Genomic DNA, 22,838 nt, shown 5'->3' on the forward strand with positions numbered 1-22,838 from the left:
AAAGAAACATAAGCTTGAGACCTAACATATCAGGACACTACTCCTGATCCCATTGTCATCTTAGGGAAAAGTCTCAGGGAGAAAATAACATCCAAAGACATGAAGAGCATTTCTTAAGAGGAGGCATCAATCTCCACTGATCCCTTCTCCCCCTACCCCATCCCACAATCCCCTATGCTGTTCCTGAGGGTCCACTAATTCGCAGGAACAAAATTTTGGGGCATTCACTGGGGTTGCAGAGGGAGAGGGTAAACAGCAGAAATCACCACCCACTCTTAAATTTAAGTGCCATTAAGTCTGTGGAACTGCATAGTTTTAAATGTTATCACATGCAACGAAGCAAATACTTTTCTTTCTTTAGGAAATACTTGATGCACAAATGGGAACAAATGAATTAATGATTTAAATCACGTTTTGTACCTGGTGATTTACTATACATTACTTAAAATAAATCATTATGTCCTTCTTCAACAATTAGGACTACTGATCACCTAAGACTGGGCATACTTCGTTTCAACAGGGCCTTCCTGTCACTATCATGATATGCATATTTTTTAAAAATTACCTCTACTTTTGGCAGCTTCCTTCAAAGCAGACAGAACTTGGGGCTTCAAATCATCAGCAAGCAATCTTCCTTCAAGACCTGGGAAGAGGGACCTAGTATGTCATTAAAAACAGAGTATTGATCAAATAAATATTTTATGTTACTGTTCAAAAGCAGAAATATTGAAAAGTAGTAATAACTGGATATTTTCCCATACAACTGTGAATGGATTAAAAGCTTTGTTTCTATCTTTGCTCACATACGCCATCTCCCCCACCCAAGCAAATGACCCAGGAACTTTGGAATACAGTGTGCAGGTCTGGTCACCATACTTCAAAAAAGACATCGCAGATCTAAAAAAATTACAGAAGATGATGATCAGGGTGTTGGAGTACCTTCCCTATGAGGAAAGGCTGAAGAGTCAGGGACTCTTCAGTTTAGAAAAGAGATGACTAAGGAGGAACACAGTAAAGATTTATAAAATTATGCACAGGGTGGAGAGAGCTGACAAAGATAATTTTTTCTCCCTCTTTAAAAACAGAAGAAATCAAGGGCATCCAGTGGACTCCAGAGAAGCGTCATGGGCTGGATTGCAGTCAGATCCACCCCCAAAAAGTTCAGCATTATACAAGGTCGTCTTTTTTAATACCGGTTTTTTTAAAAATACCAAAAAGGTATTTTTCAGTGATTTTTTTTAATTTCAACATATTGATATGCACGCCCCTAATCTTTACCCAGTGAGTGATTAAAATATGGAGCTTGCTGCCAGAGGATGTAGTGATGACCAGAGGCATAGACAGCTTTAAATGGGGATTTAACAGGTCCATGGAGGATAGGTCTATTACTGGTGGCTAAAGGGAACCTTCATGTCCAGAGGCAGTAAACCTCTGAATACCAGTGGCCAGGAGTCAACATCAGGAGAAGTTCTCAGCCTCTGTCCCGTTGTTGGACCTGCAAAGGAACTGGTTGGCCACTGTGTGAAACAGGATGCTGGAGTAGATAGACCACTGGTCTGATCCAGCAGGGCTCTTCTTATGTTTTGAATTCCTGCGTTGCATGGTGAAGTGCTTATTAGTCAACTCCATATGTCCACATCACTCTTGATCCCTTCTTTCCATACTTCTTTCCCCTTTTTCGCTAGTGTGAAGTAGTTAGTTGCAAGGCATAAAAAAAGGCATTAGAGTAATGGCTTATGTCAGAAAGGCAGAAAAAGGGCATTTGTCTGCTCTCTGCCAGATCAATGGCTACAATTTAGACAAATTCTTCTCTGCCCTTCAAACAGTATCTCCAAACTACACAGGCAAAGGTATTCTGGAACAGAAGACAAGTGGGTACATTTGCAGAGCAATGTGCCATTACATAAAATTAAATAATACAGCTCTAACACTTAAATTAAAACTTTACATCACAATAATACAAATTATTAAACATATATTATACCTTGGATAACTTTCTGAAGTTATGTAAACCGCATCTTGATCTGATGCAGATGAACAGAATGATATAAAACTCCCATTTTGTAAGGGCAATAACTCCAGCCCAATAAGCTCACTGTAGTTTCCATCACTGAGCACGAACTCTAAGATATGAAGCTTCTCATCAGCAGATCCCCTGTGCCCAGATTTTCTTAAAACTTGTCGCACTGTACCGGGAGTCACTTTTTTGACAGGTTCAGTACCAGACATAATTAAGTCAACTGCATTTGCAATATTCTCTGATACTTTAGCAACCTCTTTCCCTGCGTCCTGGAGGTAGTTTAGCACAGCTTGGGTGTGCTCCAGATTCTCCTCCATTTCTGTGAAATAAACTTGCTCCACCTTTATCCAGTGATCACAGACCGAGTATATAACCGCATTTTGGAACAACTCTTTCAAAAGAGGTTCTATAATTGGGTGCCAGTGGACTTTTGCTTTATTCTTGTCAGGCCACAACCTGTAAATCCTCTCAGCTGACAAAGGGAAATCCGAGTTCTTTTCTGTTTCCATTCGTTTGATTGCTTCCAATACGAGGACTGCATATGCTTTTGGGACAATGTTGGCCACGAGAAGCTCATTCCACAATGCCGCTGGATCTCGCCACTGATCAAGCTCTCGCCACTTGATACTCCTCCTGTTATCTGTGAGGCCGAAAAAGCCACTAACATGAACTGGGAGACCCGTCTTGCTTTCCTCGCCAGGTGGCAATGGAAGAAAACAAAATGCTCTCCCCGAAAACTGTGCCGCAGCTCCTTTTTCTTCTCCGTTGGTTGATAATGACATAGCTATACCTATCGTTGGAATATATTTCAGGTCGTCAGCCAAGAGGTCCAAATCACTACATATTCCCCGTCCTCCAACACTGTTACATACCAACCAAGATGTTTTCTGCGCGTCTTTAACACTCTCATCTTCTAGAACTATGTTTATATGGTACGTCACACATGTTATGCTATTACTTGGAACTCCTTTACAGTACTGGTTTATTGCACCTCCCAGAATCTTGATGGAATTGGGTCTTTCATGCTTCAAAGCTTTGTTCTCACTAGCAGTCACTCTAAAAATTAGTCGCTCAGAGCCATCAGCTTCCCTAACGTGTAAGGAAACATCTTGCACACTTTTAAGGAACAGAAGTACTGTATCCGCATCTGCTCTGAAGGATTCAAACAATTCTAGAACTTTCTCCTTGTTGTACAGATTACTACTCAGCTGGGAAGGTTGCTGGCGTAGAGGAAAGCGAAAGAATGTACCCGGGAAGTGTCCATGTTTGAAGGTTTCTTTAGTGCTTCCAAACACACCAATGAAAGGTGAAAATTGGTCTGTAAGTTCATTAATTTCTTTGCTGTCATCCTTTAGATTCCAACACTGGCCTGATTCTCGGGGTCCAAAAAGTACCTGATGAGGATCCAGCATTCCAATTTGGTCACCACTGAATATACTAGGCACATCTGTAAAACAGAAAGCCAAAAAATATGAACAACACGGGAACAATACCTAAAAATACAAACCTACATCATTTTTAAAAGACTTATGTTAATGACCATGCTAACACACTCAATTTAAATAAGTGGCAAAAAAAGGAATATCAGCTAAAATCTGGGAGGAAGATTCCATAAAGAAAACCACATCTCCTCTCCAATCCTCTAGAACCCAAGCTATGGAAAGTGCCTGCCTTCTTGCAGAAATTTCAGGAAGATCTCAGCGAAATAAAGCAAAAGGAGTCTTCTCATGAAAAAAAAAATCTATCTTCTTCAGAGATGGGACAGCTTTTCCCAGATGCTGTTAACTACTTGCCAATGCTGCCTAGTATAAATTACCCAAGAAGGACCAAGTTCATGATAATAAAGGGAACCTAGTTCCAGAAACTTCCTATTTGCAAACCTACCCTGAAAGGTTAAAAGCTGATGAACCCTGTCTTCCAAATACTGGCTGACTGCTGTTGGCGGAGTAGAAGCAAATGACTCAGGAAGATGGAGACCCTACTCACCTAAGATATAAAGATAGGGTACTAGGCCAGCGTAGCTAGGTATTCACTGATCACCTTTGACAGTCATGAATTCCTCCAGTGATCCTCTTTCACTTAACCAGTGGAAGAGGTTTCTGGTTAAGTCATAAGCTAAATTGGCTTGAATCATTGTAAATTTTCTTTTGAATTGCACTAGTCCAGCAATATGTAATATAATTCTGTGTGGATTATCATCAATAATGCTATATTTAATAATTAATAACACTAATCTATATATCTAATAGTGAAAATGTGGCCCCATATGCTGATAGCTAAATTAGTGGATTGGGGCCATACCCAAAACAAATAGTTCTGCAAACCTGGGGAACTCTCCAGGTTTGCAAAAAAATCTGAAAACTTTTTTTAAAAATGCATTTTGGGGAGTTAAACCCCCCAAATGCATTTTTTTTGTAAGTTTGGGGGGTTAAACTCCTCCTCAAAAACCCTACCTCCTCTGGTGGTGGCTCCAATGGGGGGGTTGACAGAAGCCATGATGGGCCAGGCAGTAGAGGCCAGACACCGCCAGGCTTGCAAGCAATAAAGGCAATTGGGGGGGAGGGGTTGAGAGATGTGGCAGCCCCAGCAGTGGAGGCTGGGAGCTGCACTCAGCACACTGGGAGTAGAGATGGTGGCGGGAGCCGGAGCTGCTTGCCAGCAGTGTAGGCCATGGGGAGAGGGACAGCGGGCCCAGCAGCAGGGGCTGGACGCTGTGCTAGACTCGCTGGCACTGAAAAGATAGGGGAGAGGGGGAGATGCAGAAGGCCTAGCAGTGGAGACAGAAAGCTCACTGGGGGTGGCGGGAGCTGAAATTGTGCTGGGCTAACCAGCAGTGGGGGCAACAGGGGTGGCTGGGAACTACAGAAGGTTCCCTTAAAGCACCAGCACTGGGGGCGGGGGAGTTAAGAGGGAGAAGGGATTCTACCCCCTGTGAGTATAGGGTTCCCGCTTGGGTTTTTTTCTATTAACCAGTACAGTATTCAAGCCAACAAACCACTTTTTAAAACTGAGAGCAAACTATAAATGCGAGCACCGGTGGGGCACATGCCCTGCATGACCAAATCCTTAATGTTCTTTTTTTTTTTTAAGAAAAGGTTCATTGTAAATACCTGTGATATGATAAACTGAATTAAATCCAATTCCAAATCTTCCAACTTTGAGGGGATCATCCTTTTTTCTACTCCTTGCTATCTCCTGAATGCCATGCCAATCCTCAGGGGTAAAAACTGCATTGTTGTATACATAAAGTGCAGGACCTAATGGATAAAAAGAGAGAAAAGGAAGGGAAAAATGTATATGAATACATTTATAGAAGTTTTCCAAGAAGTGAATATTAAAATCCAAGAAATGTAGCATAAATGTATTCATTTACAGAGAATGAAATTTCTGAAAATTGTAAAAGATATATTGAGATAAACTTAAAACAGTAGCACACACCAGTTATAGGCCATATTGGCAAACAAACTGATACGAATACGTTATACTAAGGATGTGTAGCTTTAAAAATGGTATTTTTCAGATTCAGATTTCAGGAAGGTCATAAATACCAGTATTACAGGTTATTCTGGTACCCTGATACCCATCTGGTATTCAAGTTCGGGTTTTTCCTGGGATTCCAGAATTATTTGGGTTCCATTATTCCCTATTCGGGACCTTTTCAGGGGGCTAGAGTGGCTATTTTTCAACCAAATTACACCAACATTGCAGGGGAACGAGTGCTGCCTGTCCACTAAGGACACCCCGCCCCGGTTTCAAGCAAACTGGACCAAGAGTCCAATTCTACAGGCCCTGGAACATGGTGCCTCCAGCCATCCTACCTGCCTCCACTGTTTCCTATGGGGAAAAAGTTCAAAGAAGCCAATAGGCAAACAGACAGGAGCAACCTCTGGCCAAAAGCCACCAATACAGACGGAACCAACAAGCCCAACATAAAACCAGAGAATTCAAGCCAAACCAACCTGGTTTTTTTAAAAAAAATACCTAAACCTTTGCCTATAGTTAACTATTATTAAAACATTACCAGAAATTTTCTTCTGAACCTGATGCGATAAATTAAATTTTTTAAAACCAACAGTAACATCTCAAAACATCATGAAACCATAAGAACAAAACCGAGGAAAGAACCAGAAAGAAAAATAGGCTGACACCCCCCCACACACACACCACAACCTCCAATTCAAAGCAGACCAGACCAGCACACTCCAAAAAATCTAGCACTGAAACAGAATCAAGCTGCTCTGATTCCTCTTCTTCCAATGCACAGAATATTCCATAAGGAGCAGCAAAAACAGGGAAGTAACTCCCCCTCAGGGAAGTAACACCCTGCGGCTTTGCCGCAGGATAACAGCTTGGGAGGGAAGGCAGGAGCCCTTTCTCCCTCCGTGGCGGCGTTCTGAGCTCTCCTTTATTTCTAAAAAAAGCCATTCCCCACAGCTGCTTTGTGGTTGCGGGGAACCCAAGTTGGGTCCAGGAAACCCAGAACCAACTTGTTCAAAATCTGAACATGTAGTGGGCCTTCACAGAGGGATGTGAGAATTGTTATGATTGGGCAGGTGGTTCAAGTACTCCCTTTAACGTCTGATCCTATTGTCTAGAAACAATCTAGAGACCATTTACACGGTGGCCCTGGATATTCCCGAGATTGTTTCCAAATCGATATTCTGAAATCTCAAATACCATTTTGGCTGAACCACAATAACATGTATATTGTCATACCAGAAATACCTGGGTACACAACCCTAGATTACATATCAAATATCTGTATGTAAAATACAAAAATTATATGTAACTTAACTGCAATGTTTTTGCATTAATTTTGATCTGAAGCATATCACTACTTCATAAAACAACAAATAATCCAGAAACAAAGCTGGATATGAAAAAATATATACTTACCCTGGTACTGAGCCATGTCTTTAGACCAGAGAGACTCTGTCCCATATTGAGTCTCATCATACAGGAACCTAACTTCTGTGGCACCAGCATCTTCTGCATTCTGAATTAATTCCTGAAAATGAAACAAATGTGTCATTTAATGAACCATCAAAAAAAGGTTGAATCAGATCAGCAAAAATTAATTTTTGCTCAGGGTTGGCATTCTGTTCAACTGAGATATTGTAAAATATTCCTTGAAGCCAGGAATAACACTGTGTAAATGACAGATTGCTTATTCTATTTAATGAGGATGTTATTTGCTCCTCCCACAGCCCTGCAGCAGGCAAAGCAAACCTAGAAAAAACTCCCCTAATAGTAACCCTCTATAATTGCAGGAATCTGCACACTGCAAAACCACCTACCCTAAAGACAGAGGAGAATATCAAAATTATCTGAAACATAATGCTGAAGCAGAAGGGAAAAAATTAAGGCAATAATATCACTTTAAACCTCAGTTCCAGCTGAAATAGTGTGCAAAGTTTACTCACTAACATAGCCATAACAGGAGCGTGTGTGTGTGTGTAAAGTGCCGTCAAGTCACAGTCGACTTATGGCGACCCCTTATGGGGTTTTCAAGGCAAGAGCCGAACAGAGGTGGTTTGCCAGTGCCTTCCTCGGCATATCAGCCCTGGTATTCCTTGGTGGTCCCCCATCCAAATACTAACCAGGGCTGACCCTGCTTAGCTTCCGAGATCTGACGAGATCAGGCTATACCATGCTGCCTTCCGCCCGACAAGAAACAAGAGCCTACCCTCCCCCGAAAACACCCTTAAACATTTTAGCTGTTCAAGTTTTTTTTTAACCAGCTCATGGCCAAACAAGGCATAACGTTATTATTTACTGTTATCACAAGGCAATAACATACAAATATAAAAATAACAACATTTTTTTAAAAAAGGATTTAAAACACTAAACGTATGCCAGGAGAGAATCTTTCCCAGCTCCTTCCTGAAACCCACCCCCTCACACCTCTCTTCCTTCAGCTTCTCATTTCCCCCCAGCTCGCTTCCCCTTATTCCACTTGTCCTTCTACCACTTGTTGCTGTCATCTCTTTGCCTCCATCAGGCTTGAAAAGCTTTCAAGGCACCTGAAGCATCCAAAAGCAAACACACACAAAAGCAAGTCATTCCAGGCTTTTTGCCACCTTCTTTAAGCATGGTAATAGAAAGAAGAGAAGCTGTGGGCAGAGGGAAACCTTTCCACTGGCTCCCTGCTTTCAGACACACCAAAGTCAGAGTGCTACAATCCCAATGCCACCAGAAGAGGGAACCAGCGCAAAGGCCAGAGGCCCAAATGATACACGCAATTGGCAGCCTTCTGCCCCTTTTTCCTTCAGGTGCCCTGGAAATTAGTATTCAAACCTCACTGGAGCAGGCAAGAGAGCCAGCAGGAAGGTCCTCTTTTCTCATTGTGTTCCTTACTAGGGCTGTTGGGGAAAAAATTTGGTTGAATTCGGATTCGGCAAAACTCGGCCCGTTTTTATTCGGGCCGTGTCGAAGTCCGAACTCCCCCGCTTCGGATCTCCGAAATTCGGGGGGGATCCGGAGTTCGGGGGAAAATTGCCCCCCCCCGCGCGCCTTCAGGGGGATTCCCTGAAGGCGCGTGGGGGGCCCTTTAAACAGATCTGCGCCTCCCAGCTGGGAGGCGCAGATCTGTTTAAAGGGCCCCCCAACAAGCCCCTCTGTGCTGTCTGCGCAGGCAGCGCAGAGGGGTCTAAAGCCCCCCCCCCCAGCCTTACCGGGACTCAAGGGAAGGCTGGTGGGGGGCTGTCAAGCCCCTCTGCGCCCTCTGCGCACAGAGCACAGAGGGGTCTAAAGACCCCCCCCAGCCTTGCCGGGACTCCCGGGAAGGCTGGCGGGAGGCTGTCAGGCCCCTCTGTGCCCTCTGCGCACAGAGCGCAGAGGGGTCTAAAGACACCCCCCCAGCCTTGCCGGGACTCCCGGGAAGGCTGGCTGGGGGTTGTCAAACCCCTCTGCCCTCTCTGCGCTAGGGGCCCTTTAAACATATCTGCGCCTCCCAGGCGCAGACCTGTTTAAAGGGCCCCCTCCCCGTGCCTTCATTGAAGCCCCAAAGTTGGGGGGGCCCGAATCTGCCGAATTTATTTGCCGAACCCCCAAAGTCTCCAAATAAAATCCAACTGGAATTGCATCACAAAACTTATATTGAAATAAAGCATTACATCATACTTAATGAAACAAAATCAAGCATTACATCATGCACGAATGAGAAAATTACAAACATGTGTGGCTCAGACAATAACCCACAGTGCAACAAGCTAATATAGTGGGGCGGGGCAAATCCTCCTACTCTCTGGGATGGTCAAGTCGCAAGTCCAAGGAGACCAACAATAAAGAATGACGGTGAGGGTTCATGAAGAGGAGAGGAGAGGAAACTTACCAAAATGCATCTTAATGAAACTTTGGATTTTTCCGGCTGCATCAACACACACGAGATTCCCTTTTTGGATGTCACCATCTTCCGTCTTCCAGACAATATCTTAGCGGTCAAACCGTTTACTAAACCTACAGATGCAGGTTTCAATCTACATTTTTCTTCCTTTCATCCCTTACACTTACGTGTAAATCTACCCTTCAGTCAATTCTTACGCATTAAGAGGAACGCATCCAGGGAACAAGATTTTATTGCTGCTGCAGACATCATGTCTTCGAAATTTAAGAGGATACCCACCTGAGGTCATTCGACGGTCTTTCCACAAAACGCATTCTAGATCTCGTACTCTTCTTTTGGGCACAGACAGGTCCACTCCATCTACTCACATTCTTCCTAAGCCTGACTCGAGAGTTGTAGCTTCCTTACAATATTCACATCTGACCCAGGACATCAAAAAGATTTTGATTCACCACTGGCATCTGTTGAACACCATTCCTGGTTGTTCTCAACCACCCATTTTAGGCATGAGAAGGACTTCGTCCATTCGAGATATGCTTATAAAAACAGATGTGTGCCAACCCCAAGGACCATCTCAAACTATTGGCCACCATAAATGTGGCCACTGCTCTATGTGTCCCTACAGTTTACCTATCAAAGTGGTCCATTCCACCTCTCCAAAATTTTCTTACACTCTTCGCCAATTTAGTAATTGTGGTACCCCCATGTCTGTGTACGCGGTTCTGTGTCCATGTCGTCTTATGTACATTGGTTGCTCATCCCGTCCAATCCGTCTTAGGATCGGTGAGCACTGTGCGTGAATTCGCGCACGGAATTTGGAGGCACCACTTGTACAACATTTTATACATGCAAGCCATGCTGATACAGATCTACTCTTTTTTGTTCTTTGGCAGTTTAAATCCAAACCTTTTCATATTCAAGATGCCAAGAAAATACTGTTGCAGCAAGAATCTAGCTTAATTTATGCTTTTCAGACTCTCATTCCTAAGGGTTTAAATAATGAATTCGATTTGTCATGCTTTGTATAATTGTATTTTTATTCCGGGGTTGCTTTGTTGCATTAGGGGTAATGTCCCTTTAAGAAGCTACACTGGCAGCTATATAAGAACTCCCTTCCTGTTAGCTCACCACCGCGGATCCTTGTACAATGCGCTATTGAGTTTCATTAAGACGCATTTTGGTAAGTTTCCTTTTGAATTATAGCATCCACATGGACTTCAGTATTGTATGTATTTTATAAGTGACATTGTAATACCTTGCACTTCGCAGCTGACGGTCTCTTTGACAACCAGCTAATTACCAAATGGACTTAAAAGCTGACGTTGCCTTTCTATTGGAGCTGAAGAAAGCCTTTTGAAACGCGCACCAGCGACTAGCCACGCGTTCTCCTCTCCTCTCCCCTTCATGAACCCTCACCGTCATTCTTTATTGTTGGTCTCCTTGGACTTGCGACTTGACCATCCCAGAGAGTAGGAGGATTTGCCCCGCCCCACTATATTAGCTTGTTGCACTGTGGGTTATTGTCTGAGCCGCACATGTTTATAATTTTCTCATTCGTGCATGATGTAATGCTTGATTTTGTTTCATTAAGTATGATGTAATGCTTTATTTTAAGTTTTGTGATGCAATTCCAGTTGGATTTTATTTGGAGCCTTTCGTGCTGCTAATTTCCACAACGACGTTATATACGGCACAGGTTTTCTATTGATATTGTAGAACCCCCAAAGTCGGCAAATTCGGCTCCCCCGTTTCTCGCCTTTTTTGAGTTTGGTTCGTCCGAACCGAAAAATGGCCGAATCGGGGAAAATTCGGCTGTTTTTCAGTTTGGCCCGAACCGAATCAACAGCCCTATTCCTTACCATTAAGGAGTAGATTCAGCAATGTGTCTTTGATGCACTCTCTCTCTCCCAACAAATTGTCCAAATTCTGCTTCTTTGGTACACAATGAGAAGTAAACTCAGTGCATCACAAAGAAATAAAATATTGGCGAAATGGCTATTAAGGCAGACGTGCTGGCTAACTAAATAAATACTTATTTAACACAGCAAAGATCTGTAATAATATTTACTTTAAAATATTTTATGCTTTACCTTAAGAATCTGTCCTCCTTCGGGATATCTTCTCAAAATATCTTTAAGGAAATCTACAAGGGGTGGTGTTGATTGTCCAAAACGACCTAAAAATGCAGAAGAGTCAAATATGTTTCACTATTCTTCATCACATTACATGTAGAGTTTTTAGAGTTCTCCCACCTAGGCAACATAAATGGCAGCGGTTCTTTGCAAGCTTGGCACTTGACCAGGCTGGGCAGGCAAGATAGCTACTACAGCATGAATTGCTCATTGATGCTACAACTAGGGCTCCTTCCACACAAGGGGGGGTTCCCATTGTGATCATAGTGCTGGCACGATTATTAGTCAATTTGCACTTGCAATGGAGATTCCAGATGCAGCAGGGTAATCCATTTTCTACCATGGCTTGCTTTGTTTTCCCTTTCACACCAGCTGAACTGGACCACTTCCTCCCCCATGTCAGGCCACCTTTTTTCTTTTTTTAATTTTTAGGATGCTTGCCTGCCACCACTCAGGAATAGCTCAATGCTTTATTTTTTTTAATCCTAAATGTTTGGACAGTGCTGCTAAAGAATAATACAATGCCACACTATCTGTGCTTGCCTCCCTTTAATGAAATAATTATTCCCTACATTTGGGAAACTTTTCTGCTCTGGGAAAGATAATGGGGATGGCCCTTCCTCCTCTTTCTGATTAAAGAATGAATTAGTTCCTCATTAGGTTGGGCAAGGCAATGGCGCCAATACTTAGTTCCCTGCTAGGTTTCAACAACATTTCAACTCTGGCCAAAACAAATTCCCATCTCCCTCTGTGTTGAAAAATTTATTTGCATTCTAGGGTGGGGCCAACACACACCCCACACCAATGAATTGGTTCCTTGCTATGTTGAGCAAGGCAATGGGGCCAATTTCCTTCCCCCCTCTGGGCAAGCAAATTGTTCCCTCCCTCTATCAAGCATCCCAGGCTTGACTGTTAGCTGAAGCACCATGGTAGAGGTGGGCATTTTCTTTGGTTATGCCCATGGAAGTAAGCCCGAAATCCCTGACCCATCTAAACTTCCTGTCTCAGTAATACAAGCTATTTGACAAAGGGAGCTTTAGTGTTCAAAAGCTTATGCCTTGAAAATCTTGCTGGTCTCTAAGGTTTTACTGGACTCGAAGCAAACTTTATGTATTGCTTACAAACGTCTGTGATATCCATGCCTCCCAAAAATAGCAAAATACGAATGAGAATCACTGAAAGACATACAGACATGCATGGCCTTGTGTTTTAACCATTCAGCAACATCGTTGCAATGTTGCTCCGTGGCCAAAAACAGAAGGAGAAAGAGTTGGTTTTTATATGCCAACTTTCTCCACCACTCAAGGAAGAATCAAACTGACTTACAGTCACCTTCCCTTCCCTACAACAGACACCCTGTGAGGTAGGTGGGACTGAGAGAGTGTGACTGGCCCAAGCTCACCCAGCTGGCTTCGTGTGTAGGAGTGGGGAAACAAATCCAGTTCACCAGATTAGCCTCCGACGCTCATGTGGAGGAGTGGGGAATCAAACCCGGTTCCAGATCAGAGTCCATCGCTCCAAACCATCACTCTTAACCACTACACCATGACAACGTGGAGGAGGGGGGAAGTGAAGGCGGCGTGTTCTTTTTCATTGAAACCAAAGTTGTCTCTTCCCTTCTGGACATTTAAAAATATCACCCTAATAGATACGGACAAAGGAAGCTTTGACTCTTGAAAGGTCACACCCCCAAACGTCTTGTTGGTCTCGAAGACCAACTACTGGACACGAATCTAGCTGTTCAAATCGAGCTACTGGACTCGAATCTAGCTGTTCCACTGCAGACCAATATGGCTACCCTCTGAAACTATCTTCATGAATGTTCTAGGGTCACAATCCAAACAGTCCCTGAGAGAACATCGTTTTTTACAACTCCAGTTACAGATACTCCTGCTATTTAACGGACTGCTCCCCAAGTTCCCCCTAATTTCAGAAGTGGCCTGACCAGTATGATTAAGAGATCTTGGAAACCATGCGGTCTATGCATATAGAGATCACTATGCAGTCCTTTGCAAAGATCCCCATACGTTTAGTGTATGACATAACGCAGACTAAAAAAAATTCCCCTCTCTTAATTACTCTTTATTATAAATGTAGGATACGGGGAGGGGCGAAGAGGGAGGAAGGGTGGGTATCTAGTATTGATTATTATGTTCACAACTGTCTAATTAAAAACATTTCAATTCTATTTTTCCTTAACGTTGCTGGTTATATTATTTGAATACATTTGTTTAACTTACTCAGCGCAGTTAAACGCAGACTAAATTTCATTACATATCCTTGTTTCTGGTCTTCTTCGCTGTCAGTTCATTGATAACCTGGTCAGTAACTTGCACAAACTACACATTCAAGTTGTAGTGGTTAGAGTGTCAGACTAGGTTAGAGTAGTGGTTAGAGTGTTAGGGAGACCCAGGTTCAAATCCCCTCTCCGGCACGGAAGCTTGCTAGGTGTTCTTTGTTTGTTTGTTTGTTTTATTTCTATCCCGCCCCTCCCCGACCAGGTCGGGCTTGGGGCCAGTCACACAGTTTTTGGGCCAGTCACTCACCTTCAGCCTAACCTACCTAACAAGGTTGTTGTGAGGACAAACTGAAGGAGAGGAGAATGTTGTAAGGTGCTTTGGGTCCCCATTGGGGTGAAAGGCTGGGTATAAATGAACAATAAAAATAAGAAACAAACATTCAAGCTACACCACACTTTCAGACTATTTGTAACTTTCCATGCCTGCAACACAATCTTCTTTGCAACTCAATGAGGACTGCTTAATGAAAGACTAGTACCAATTCAAAGAACCCAAACTGATCAAGCCTCTCAAACAGAAATCCCCAATCTCTCAAGGACCCCATTCTGATTAAAAAAAATGTATATCCCTCCCCAAACCATATGCCCCTTCTCACCATATACTAAACAGCCAAGCTTTCTCTAAACAATACCAGTGATTGTCTTATTATACACTACAAAAACAAGCAGCCCAAACGTTCTGCCAAAAGATGCTCCAACATGGAAACTACTGAAACACTAAACACAGAAGAGAGTAACAAAGAGGAAAATGAGAAGGGCATACATGCAAGGGATGGTTTACGGGTATTTACCATACCTCCTCCTTTCAAGCCCTTTGACAAAAGGTCCAGAAACACATGATTCTGAGAAGTCTGAAGGTCCCCAATCTTGACAAAGTCAGGTAACTGCAATGAAAAGAGATTTTAGGCGTTCTTGAATGTACTGATCATCACCATAACTGCAATCAAGACAGTTAACAAATGGTTTCAGTTTCTAAAGAAATCCCTGCCTGACCAAAAGGGGAGGATTGAAAAGCTCAGAAATGTAAGAAAACCTGCGCCTATGGCAAGGCTGAAGGCACATGACGTGATGCGCAGGATGAGTTCAGCACTCGCTAGACAGTTGGACAGGAGCAACCCTAAGCTCCGTTTTTGTTTTGAATTGCTGTTCCACTGAAGACCTTTCAGATTTTATTGCCAGGTATTATGGACCCCACACTGGGTATTATGGACCCCACCTGGCAGTGGTGCACTATCCCCTCGCTCTCTATGAAGCACCACTTAACACATCTGAAAAGCACAGAAACAGACCACAACTGCTCAATTAGCGCACACAATTTAATGAGCGCCTCACTGGCTGGAACACTGATTATAAACCTAAGATGCAACACTGGTCTGTCTGGTATCTTGCAAAAGGGCACAAGGAAGGAAGCATGATCGCCACAAGTCATTTTAGATATTCATGAGTCAAAACGAGCATCTTTAACCATGTCTGGGAGAGAACAGGCATTTTCACAGCTGTCTCATGTAAATGTGTTTGTTGTATAACGGCAGAATGACGGAAATGTATGACAATGTATGTACCGTTTATTTCATTTCCCTCGCTGATTAATGCTTTAACTACATCATGACTGCATTGCTCTTACGGGAAAGAATTACGCCAAGGCTACTTCAAAAAGTTTAGACGTTCCAAGAGAGGAGGAAGCTTACCTCTCTTCCATGCTGGTACAGCCGCTGCTCACTTACTGGGAAACCCGTCTCTGGATAAATTAACTCTTTGATGCCTCCCACAGACACTGAAGGTAGTATCTCAAATGTCCGGCAGCCCACATAGTCGTGAAGCACAGTTACCCTTGCTGACCTATACCGACAAGAAACGAAAGGAAGTCAGATTTGAATAAATGGCAAAAGAAAAAAATACATTACCAAACAGAGAAATATTTTTTATTGTTCATTATCATACACAGCCTCTCAAAACACATGGAAAAGTTTCATTGGCTATACCAATACATAAGAACTGCAATACACACAGCCCATTCCTGAAACCTGCAGTGGCCGGGGACGGCATGTCTGTGGCACCGCCACTGGTCCTTAACAGAGATTTCACACCCACTGCAGGGTAGAAAAAGGGCATTTTTTCACAAAAAATTTTTTAAAGGGGGGGAAAGCCCCATAGAGAACAGCAATGCTGTACCAACAAAAAGATGGAGCAGCACTGCTGTTACAAAAGGGGGCGTTCCTGGGCTGAAAGGGGTTAAAAAGCTGCCCCCCCCCCCGAGCATCTCAGGAACGCCTCCCAGGGCGTCAGCATGAGGACTTGCAGCAGCAGGAGGCCAAGCCGGTGTCCGAGGGCTGCACTGCAGCGGCCATCCAGAGGGGATGGCACAAGTGGCAATAAGCCGGCGTCTGTGCCAGTTTGCATGGTGCAAGTGGCACAGACACCAGCATTGGGGTCACATCGCCTTCTTAGGCGATTTGGCCCCCTACCCCAGGAATGCGCTGCTTATCAGACCAAAGGACAATCTTGGCCTGCCTGGGCAATGGTCAAACAGGAAATCACACAAAATAGACATGTCCATAGCATTCCTCTTCTGTTTATTAGATGCTGATGGCACAGGTATAGATGTTCCTGTAATACTAATATCCATGGTATGATTAAAGATCACTTCTTTTTGCCTGTCCTGAACTTATTTTCATCAACTTAATTGAATGACAAAGTTTTAATATGAGAGAAAGGGGGGTATGTTCACACACTTGCACACTACTCCATAGCCATGATTTATGCATGGCGGTTTCCTCATGGTAATCTTGCCAACTACTTCAGGGCTTTGCCTTGATTATGCATACATGCATTCAGAAAACCTGGGCAAAACATGTGGAAAGAGTGACCAGAGCATGGTTGCCTTTTTATATTTGCAATTTTAAAATTGGCCCAATCAACTATTACATTCTCATGGTTAACTCCCAGTGCAAGTTGCCACTGCAATTCTTTGCCAAGGACACATACAGGCAATTCACTGATGCAAATGATACATTCATCATGGAATATTGTTTCTTTTCCTCTAAGTAATTCTGTTTCCTCCTAATGTGGGTATTTTGGGCTGTTGTGGAAAATAAGGCACTTCTTCATTGCCCTTTAATTTCTTTCCATCCACAGCTATTATCCTGAATGCACTCTCAGGTATCCTTGCACCTGTCACTTTCGCCATATGTTGACCCATCACTGGGGGTGCTCCAACCATGTTTCAGGCTGGGGAGGGAGAGAAGTATATGGGTATTGTACCTGATCAGGAAGCTGTTGCAACACACACCCTTTCCTCAATACTCCCACTGTCAGTTGCAAAACACAGGGAATGGGATATTGTGGAGCAAAAAAATAACAATCCTATGGCACCTTGAAGAATAACAAATTTATTGTAACATACCCCCTCATAGACTGGAGTCCACATTGTCATGCAGTGGACCATAAAGATGTGTGTTCACATGAGTACATATACACATGGGACAGCAAAAAAAATGTTTGGAAAGTTACTCATTTGTGTTCTTTTACCCCTCAATCTCTTGCAAAATGGCCCTCAAAAAATTTGCATCATGTATTTTTAAAAATAATATAACTGATAACATTTCCAACATAAAACATAACCATTTATAAGTTGGAGTACTAGCAGCCAAACACAAAAGCAGCATACACCAAGGGTAGATATACATACTTTTGTCGATATAACTGAACGGTATATAAGATTTATGAAGCATTATTTTATTTAGAATCATAGAGTTGGAAGGGACCACCAGGGTCTAGTCCAACCCCCTGCCCAACACAGGAAATTCACAACTACCTCCCCCCACACCCCCAGTGACCCCTACTCCATGCCCTAGATGCCCTCCCTTTCATCATCATCTGCTTAAGGTCATAGAATCAGTATTGCTGACAGATGGCCATCTAACCTCTGCCTAAAAACCTCCAGGGAAGGAGAGCTTACCACCTCCCGAGGAAGCCTGTTCCACTGAGGAACAGCTGTTAGAGCAAAAGCATCAGATTAATAATTTATAAGAAATACTGAGCTATTCATACTTTTGACTGCCCATTTTGAACATATGAGGCTGCCTTATACTGATCAAACTTTTGGTCCATCAAAGTCAGTATTGTCTATTCAGGCCAGCAGCGGCTCTCCTTTCACATCACCTACTTGCCTAGCCCTTTTAACTGGTTATGCCAGGGATTGAACCTGGGACCTTTTGCATGCCAAGCAGATGCTCTACCACTGAGCCACTACCCCTCCCCTTTCATACATCTGATAGCCCAGCAAGACTTGGCTGGTTTTTTGCTGCAACAAAGTATAAGTAACCAATCCCTGAACAGGTCCTATTTGCTTGAAACTAACAGCACAGCACTAAACAAAGTCACACCCTTCTAAGCCCTATGAATTTAGAAGGGTGTAACTCCGGTGAGTCCCATTGGCCATTTATGCATGGGAGGTTCTGCCTTGGATTCGCTGCTCTCTAGATCAGTGGTTCTCAACCTTTTTTGCTCCATTCCCCCACTTTTACCATTATTCAGAATATAATTCCCCCCTTCCCAACATAGTCTAACTCAGTGGTTCCCAACGTGGGGCACACGCCCCATGGGGGGGGGCAATTTGATTTTTAAGGGGGGCAATCTGAGAATGAGTTATTAACAGTGATTGCTTTTTTGCATTTCTTATGGTTTTAGGGGCCTCATGTACAGCATATAAACACATATTGCGACATACACATTTTTGAAATTAAAATCAGAATGTACATGGCGGACAGCTGGGGACAATGTCACAGGGGGGTGCATCAGGGTTTTAGAGATGCTCAGGTGGGGGCATGGCCCAAACAAAGGTTGGGAACCACTGGTCTGACTAAAAAAAAAAAAAAACCCTACAATTTTACAGATTGTACATAATCTACAGGGCATCACACTTTGCTGAATAGTGCTCCCAATTCCCCCCCCCAACCCTAAAATCCCCCCCTTGTTGAGAACCCATGCTAGACGCCCTTTTCTACTACTGGATGGGGAAAGTGTGCAAGAGTCCAGTAGCACCTTAAAGACTAACAAAAATATTGTCTGGTAGGGTAGGAGCTGAGCTGTGGCTCTCAAAAGCTCCTACCCTACCAGAAAATATTCTTGTTAGTCTTGAAGGTGCTACTGGACTCTGGCCCTTTTCTACTACTGCAGACAGACTAACACGGCTGTGTGTGTGAAGCGCCGTCCAGTCGCTTCTGACTCGTGGCGACCCTATGAATGAAAGCCCTCCCAAATGCCCTGTCTTGGACAGCCTGGCTCAGATCCTGCAAACTGAAGGCCGTGGCTTCCTTGATCGAGCCCACCCCTCTCTTGCTGGGCCTTCCTCTTTTTCCTGCTGCCCTCCACTTTTCCCAGCCCGGCGGCCCTTCCCAGCGACCCTCGTCGTCTCACGGCGTGACCCAAACGCGACAGCCGCAGTTTAGTCACTGTCGCTTCGAGGGTCTTGATTCGAGCTAGAACCCACCGATTTGGGGTTTTTTTTTGGGGGGGGGGGCAGTCCCCGGAATCCGTAACACGGCCCCCGGCTGGGAATTCCCCCCATCCAGCTCCTCCAAACTCAGAAACAAGCCCCCCACCCCCCACCCCACGCAGAGTTTTGAGGATTAGGATGGGGGAAAACGAGCCCCTAGAGACCGGCGGAGCCTCCCGTGCGTAAAAGGCCATTGAGTCAGCGGGCGTCGCTTCCCCGCTTCTCTCCCCGGCCGGACTCCCCTCATCCTTGCGCCGAAGAGGAAGAGCTGCGGGCTTCCCAGGGGGGAGCCGGAGGCGTGCAATCACCGCCCCCCCGCCCCCCCGCCCCCCCGCCCCCCCGGGCAGCGCCTTCCCCGCCCCTGGCGCCCGCCCAGCCCCCGGCCCCACTCACATGCCCTTCCTCTCGCGCCCCGAGGCTGGCAGAGAGGACCGCCTTCCAGCGCCACGCCGGTGCCGCACATGGGGAAGGGGGTGGGGGCCGCCCGGAGGAGGGGCCGGCCGACGGGGGGAGGGGCGGGGACGCAGGCCTCTCCCCTGCAAGGGAGGGAGGAGGGAGGGAGCTGTGGGCTGCCCGGCTGCTAGCCCGCCTGAGCCGCCGAGGGCGAAGGGTAAGAGGCTGATCTTGTACGCGTTTACGCACGGGAGGTTTTGCCTTGGCGTTGCCACTCTTCAGATGCGCTTTTCCCCCGTTCGTATTCCCGAACGCACGCACATAATCCTCTCCAGTTTTACACTGTTAAAGGTGCAATCGCAGAACAAGAAGTTGCCTGGCAGCACTTTGAAAGACTAGCAGGTTTATTGTGGCAGGAGCTACTCCTGTAGACTTTGGTGTGGGATGCAGCAGGTGGAGTATTCAGATACCCTGAAGAAGAACCAATTTTCTGCCACAACAAGGTGCCAGCAGAAGGCTGGTGGCTGCAAGTGCTGTCGAGTTTCAGAGCAGCTCGCCTGGAAATGAAGCATTCTGTGGATCTTTAAGGTGACACAAGACTGTCTTCTTCTGACACCAACGGGCTGAAATTAAATCAAAAGAGTTCCCATCTAGACGTTAGGAAGAATGTTCTAACAGTTAGAGAGGTTCCTCAGTGGAACAGGCTTCCGCGGGAGGTGGTAAGCTCTCCTTCCTTGGAGGTTTTTAAGCAGAGGCTAGATGGCCATCTGTCAGTAGTGCTGATTCTATGACCTTAGGCAGATCATGAGAGGGACGGCACCTTGGCCATCTTTTGAGCATGGAGTAGGGGTCACTGGGGGTGTGGGGGGAGGTAGTTGTGAATTTCCTGTGTAGTGCAGGGGGTTGGTCTAGATGACCCTGGTGGTCCCTTCCAACTCTATGATACTAATAATGGGCAGTCTCAAAACGGACAGTCTCCTGCCGGGTTGTATTATTTGGTCCAGCCCAATTTATGGTTGCAACCCCCCCCAAAAAAATTTTTTTCTCAGTGTAGACTTGAGGGCATTGGGCCAGAGACAATGGTGGGGGCATCGTCAGTTATCCAGTCACGAGAGGTGCATGATCTGGGTTGCGTTGACACATTTTGTAGTGGAGGGATGTGTAAACCTTCAGTTCATTAATCCGGCTCTTATGCTGAATAAAGAACTGGGAATCAAGACGCAGCTCAAATTTTGTGGTACCTGATTCGTGATTAATGAAATGGATACGTTCCTATGACAGTCCTGTTGACAATTTGGTCACAGAGACAACTGAATTTTAAAAAAATAGTGGGAATGTGCAAGACTAAAAGTTACACAACTCTGCTCCTGACAATGCCTCTATTCTGGGAAGTTTCAGACTAAGGATTTCAGCCATAAGACCAAGGATTTCAGCACCTTTGTGCATCACAATAAATGCAGAGCTGTAAAAAGTGACCTGCTATCAAGTATATCTTTGTGGATCACAATACATCATGTAGAGCCACCACCTCTTCATTCCGGACTCACATAACAAGCAAGCGTGTACCTTCTTCTAATGCATTCTACTGCAACGTTAAGATTATGAAACATTTAGTGGTATATTTTCAAATCACGAGGCACTTTTCATCTGTTGTAGACTATAGCTCAAAGGTAGTAGCACTCTTAAAAATAGTATTGGGGCTTTCTTAAACTAATTGTGGGGAAACAGTGCCGTCTCACCCAAACCTATAAATCAGGGGTACCCAATGTGGTGCCCGTGGGCAGCATGTGTGTCCACGGACACCTTTTCTGGCGCCACCAAGTGTTTTTAGTGGTGGGAAGCAGTAGGCAGGGAAGCTCTGCTACACTGATGAAAGTCACTTCTACATTGTTTTGTATTTTCAAAATTAAAATGTTTTTGGGTTTTTTTTTCATGGAGGACAGAAAAATTATCTGAGCTGCTTTGGGCCCCATTGTGGACAAAGTAGAGGTATAAATTACATAGGCAATAAATATGATAGTGGGGCAGATAACAGATGGGTGGCTGATAGGATAGGGGGAAAGGAAGCATGGAAAGATGAGGATATAGGGCTGCCAGGAGAAGGAAGAGAGTAATTAGTGTGAGAAGAGGATATAGGGAGAAATGAGGTACCCTACACAAGTACTTGCAGGTTCCCTACTGTGCAACTGGGCCCGGCCTAGTGGCCGGCACCACCCAACTCTGCCAGCGGCTGACACTACCCGTCTGGACCAGCACTGTACAGCAGCATGAACCAAGCAGGGTTTTCCTAGGGAGACGTTTCTGGGGGAGGGGGGAGGGAAAAATGAAGACGGGGTAAGATGAAGGTAGGTAGGCTGGTGGGTGGGTGGGTGGGAAGGAAAGAAGGAAGCAGGAAAAGACCTATGGGGGCTTTCAGGGAAGGAGATGAGGAACTAGTAGGGGAGGGGGAAATTAGGTGACCCCTGCGAGTTCTTGCGGGCCCTCCACTTCTTTAACATAATATCTGTATCATTTTAAAATAGTGATCTGCCTCACAAAGACCTGTTTAATTTAAAATGTCTCCTAACTGAAACAGAGGGACATTTAATAAGTAGAATGTGATTTCGTGAGCTGGAATTTGTCCAACAGTGAAATCCTATGCAGAATTATTCCAGTCTAAGCTCACTGAAATTAATTAATTGTGTATTTAACAAAGAAAACCATTCATACGAATTACCATAAACTCAAGTGACCAGGCATTTCAGTGTGGCCTTAATAAAAACCACTACAAAACTTATCTTTTATAAAAAGATTATAAACTAGTTCTTCATAAGCAGTTTTTGAAAGAGAGCAGTGGAATAAAATGGACTATGAAAACAGCTGAGTAGGTTAGACAATGTTACAGATACTGTATAATTTAATGTAGTAGATATAAATATCCTGCTTGTATGGGAGACCCCTGATCTGCATAAAGCACACTGTATATGGCTTTGGGAAGTCACAGACTAACTTACATCATCAGGGGTAGATGTGAGAAACCACAGATTCTCTTCCTAGCTCAATCACTAACTTTCAACTGAAAACACACAGAGAAAAGAACCACAGTGGCATCTTACAAAATGGCCTTATATGCCATGAGCTTTTACAGACATCAGCTGTTGCCTATGAAGGCT

The 22,838-nt window shown here is 44.4% G+C and overlaps 1 protein-coding gene across 1 annotated transcript in view; it reads right to left on the reverse strand.

The window, feature by feature from the left end:
- The window catches only part of SACS (sacsin molecular chaperone), a 49,843-nt gene that overhangs the window by 17,461 nt on the left and 9,544 nt on the right, over window positions 1–22,838 (reverse strand). Inside the window, exons 2-8 of the mRNA XM_056858750.1 lie at window positions 15,485–15,635; window positions 14,593–14,680; window positions 11,456–11,541; window positions 6,917–7,028; window positions 5,131–5,277; window positions 1,985–3,467; window positions 566–657 (exon numbers count right to left, since the gene is read on the reverse strand). Of these exons, the coding sequence (XP_056714728.1) occupies window positions 566–657; window positions 1,985–3,467; window positions 5,131–5,277; window positions 6,917–7,028; window positions 11,456–11,541; window positions 14,593–14,680; window positions 15,485–15,635 (2,159 nt within the window). The remainder of the gene's footprint in view (window positions 1–565; window positions 658–1,984; window positions 3,468–5,130; window positions 5,278–6,916; window positions 7,029–11,455; window positions 11,542–14,592; window positions 14,681–15,484; window positions 15,636–22,838) is intronic.

The sequence above is a fragment of the Euleptes europaea genome, chromosome 12 (genome assembly GCF_029931775.1).
Source record: "Euleptes europaea isolate rEulEur1 chromosome 12, rEulEur1.hap1, whole genome shotgun sequence".
Lineage (NCBI taxonomy): Eukaryota > Metazoa > Chordata > Lepidosauria > Squamata > Sphaerodactylidae > Euleptes > Euleptes europaea.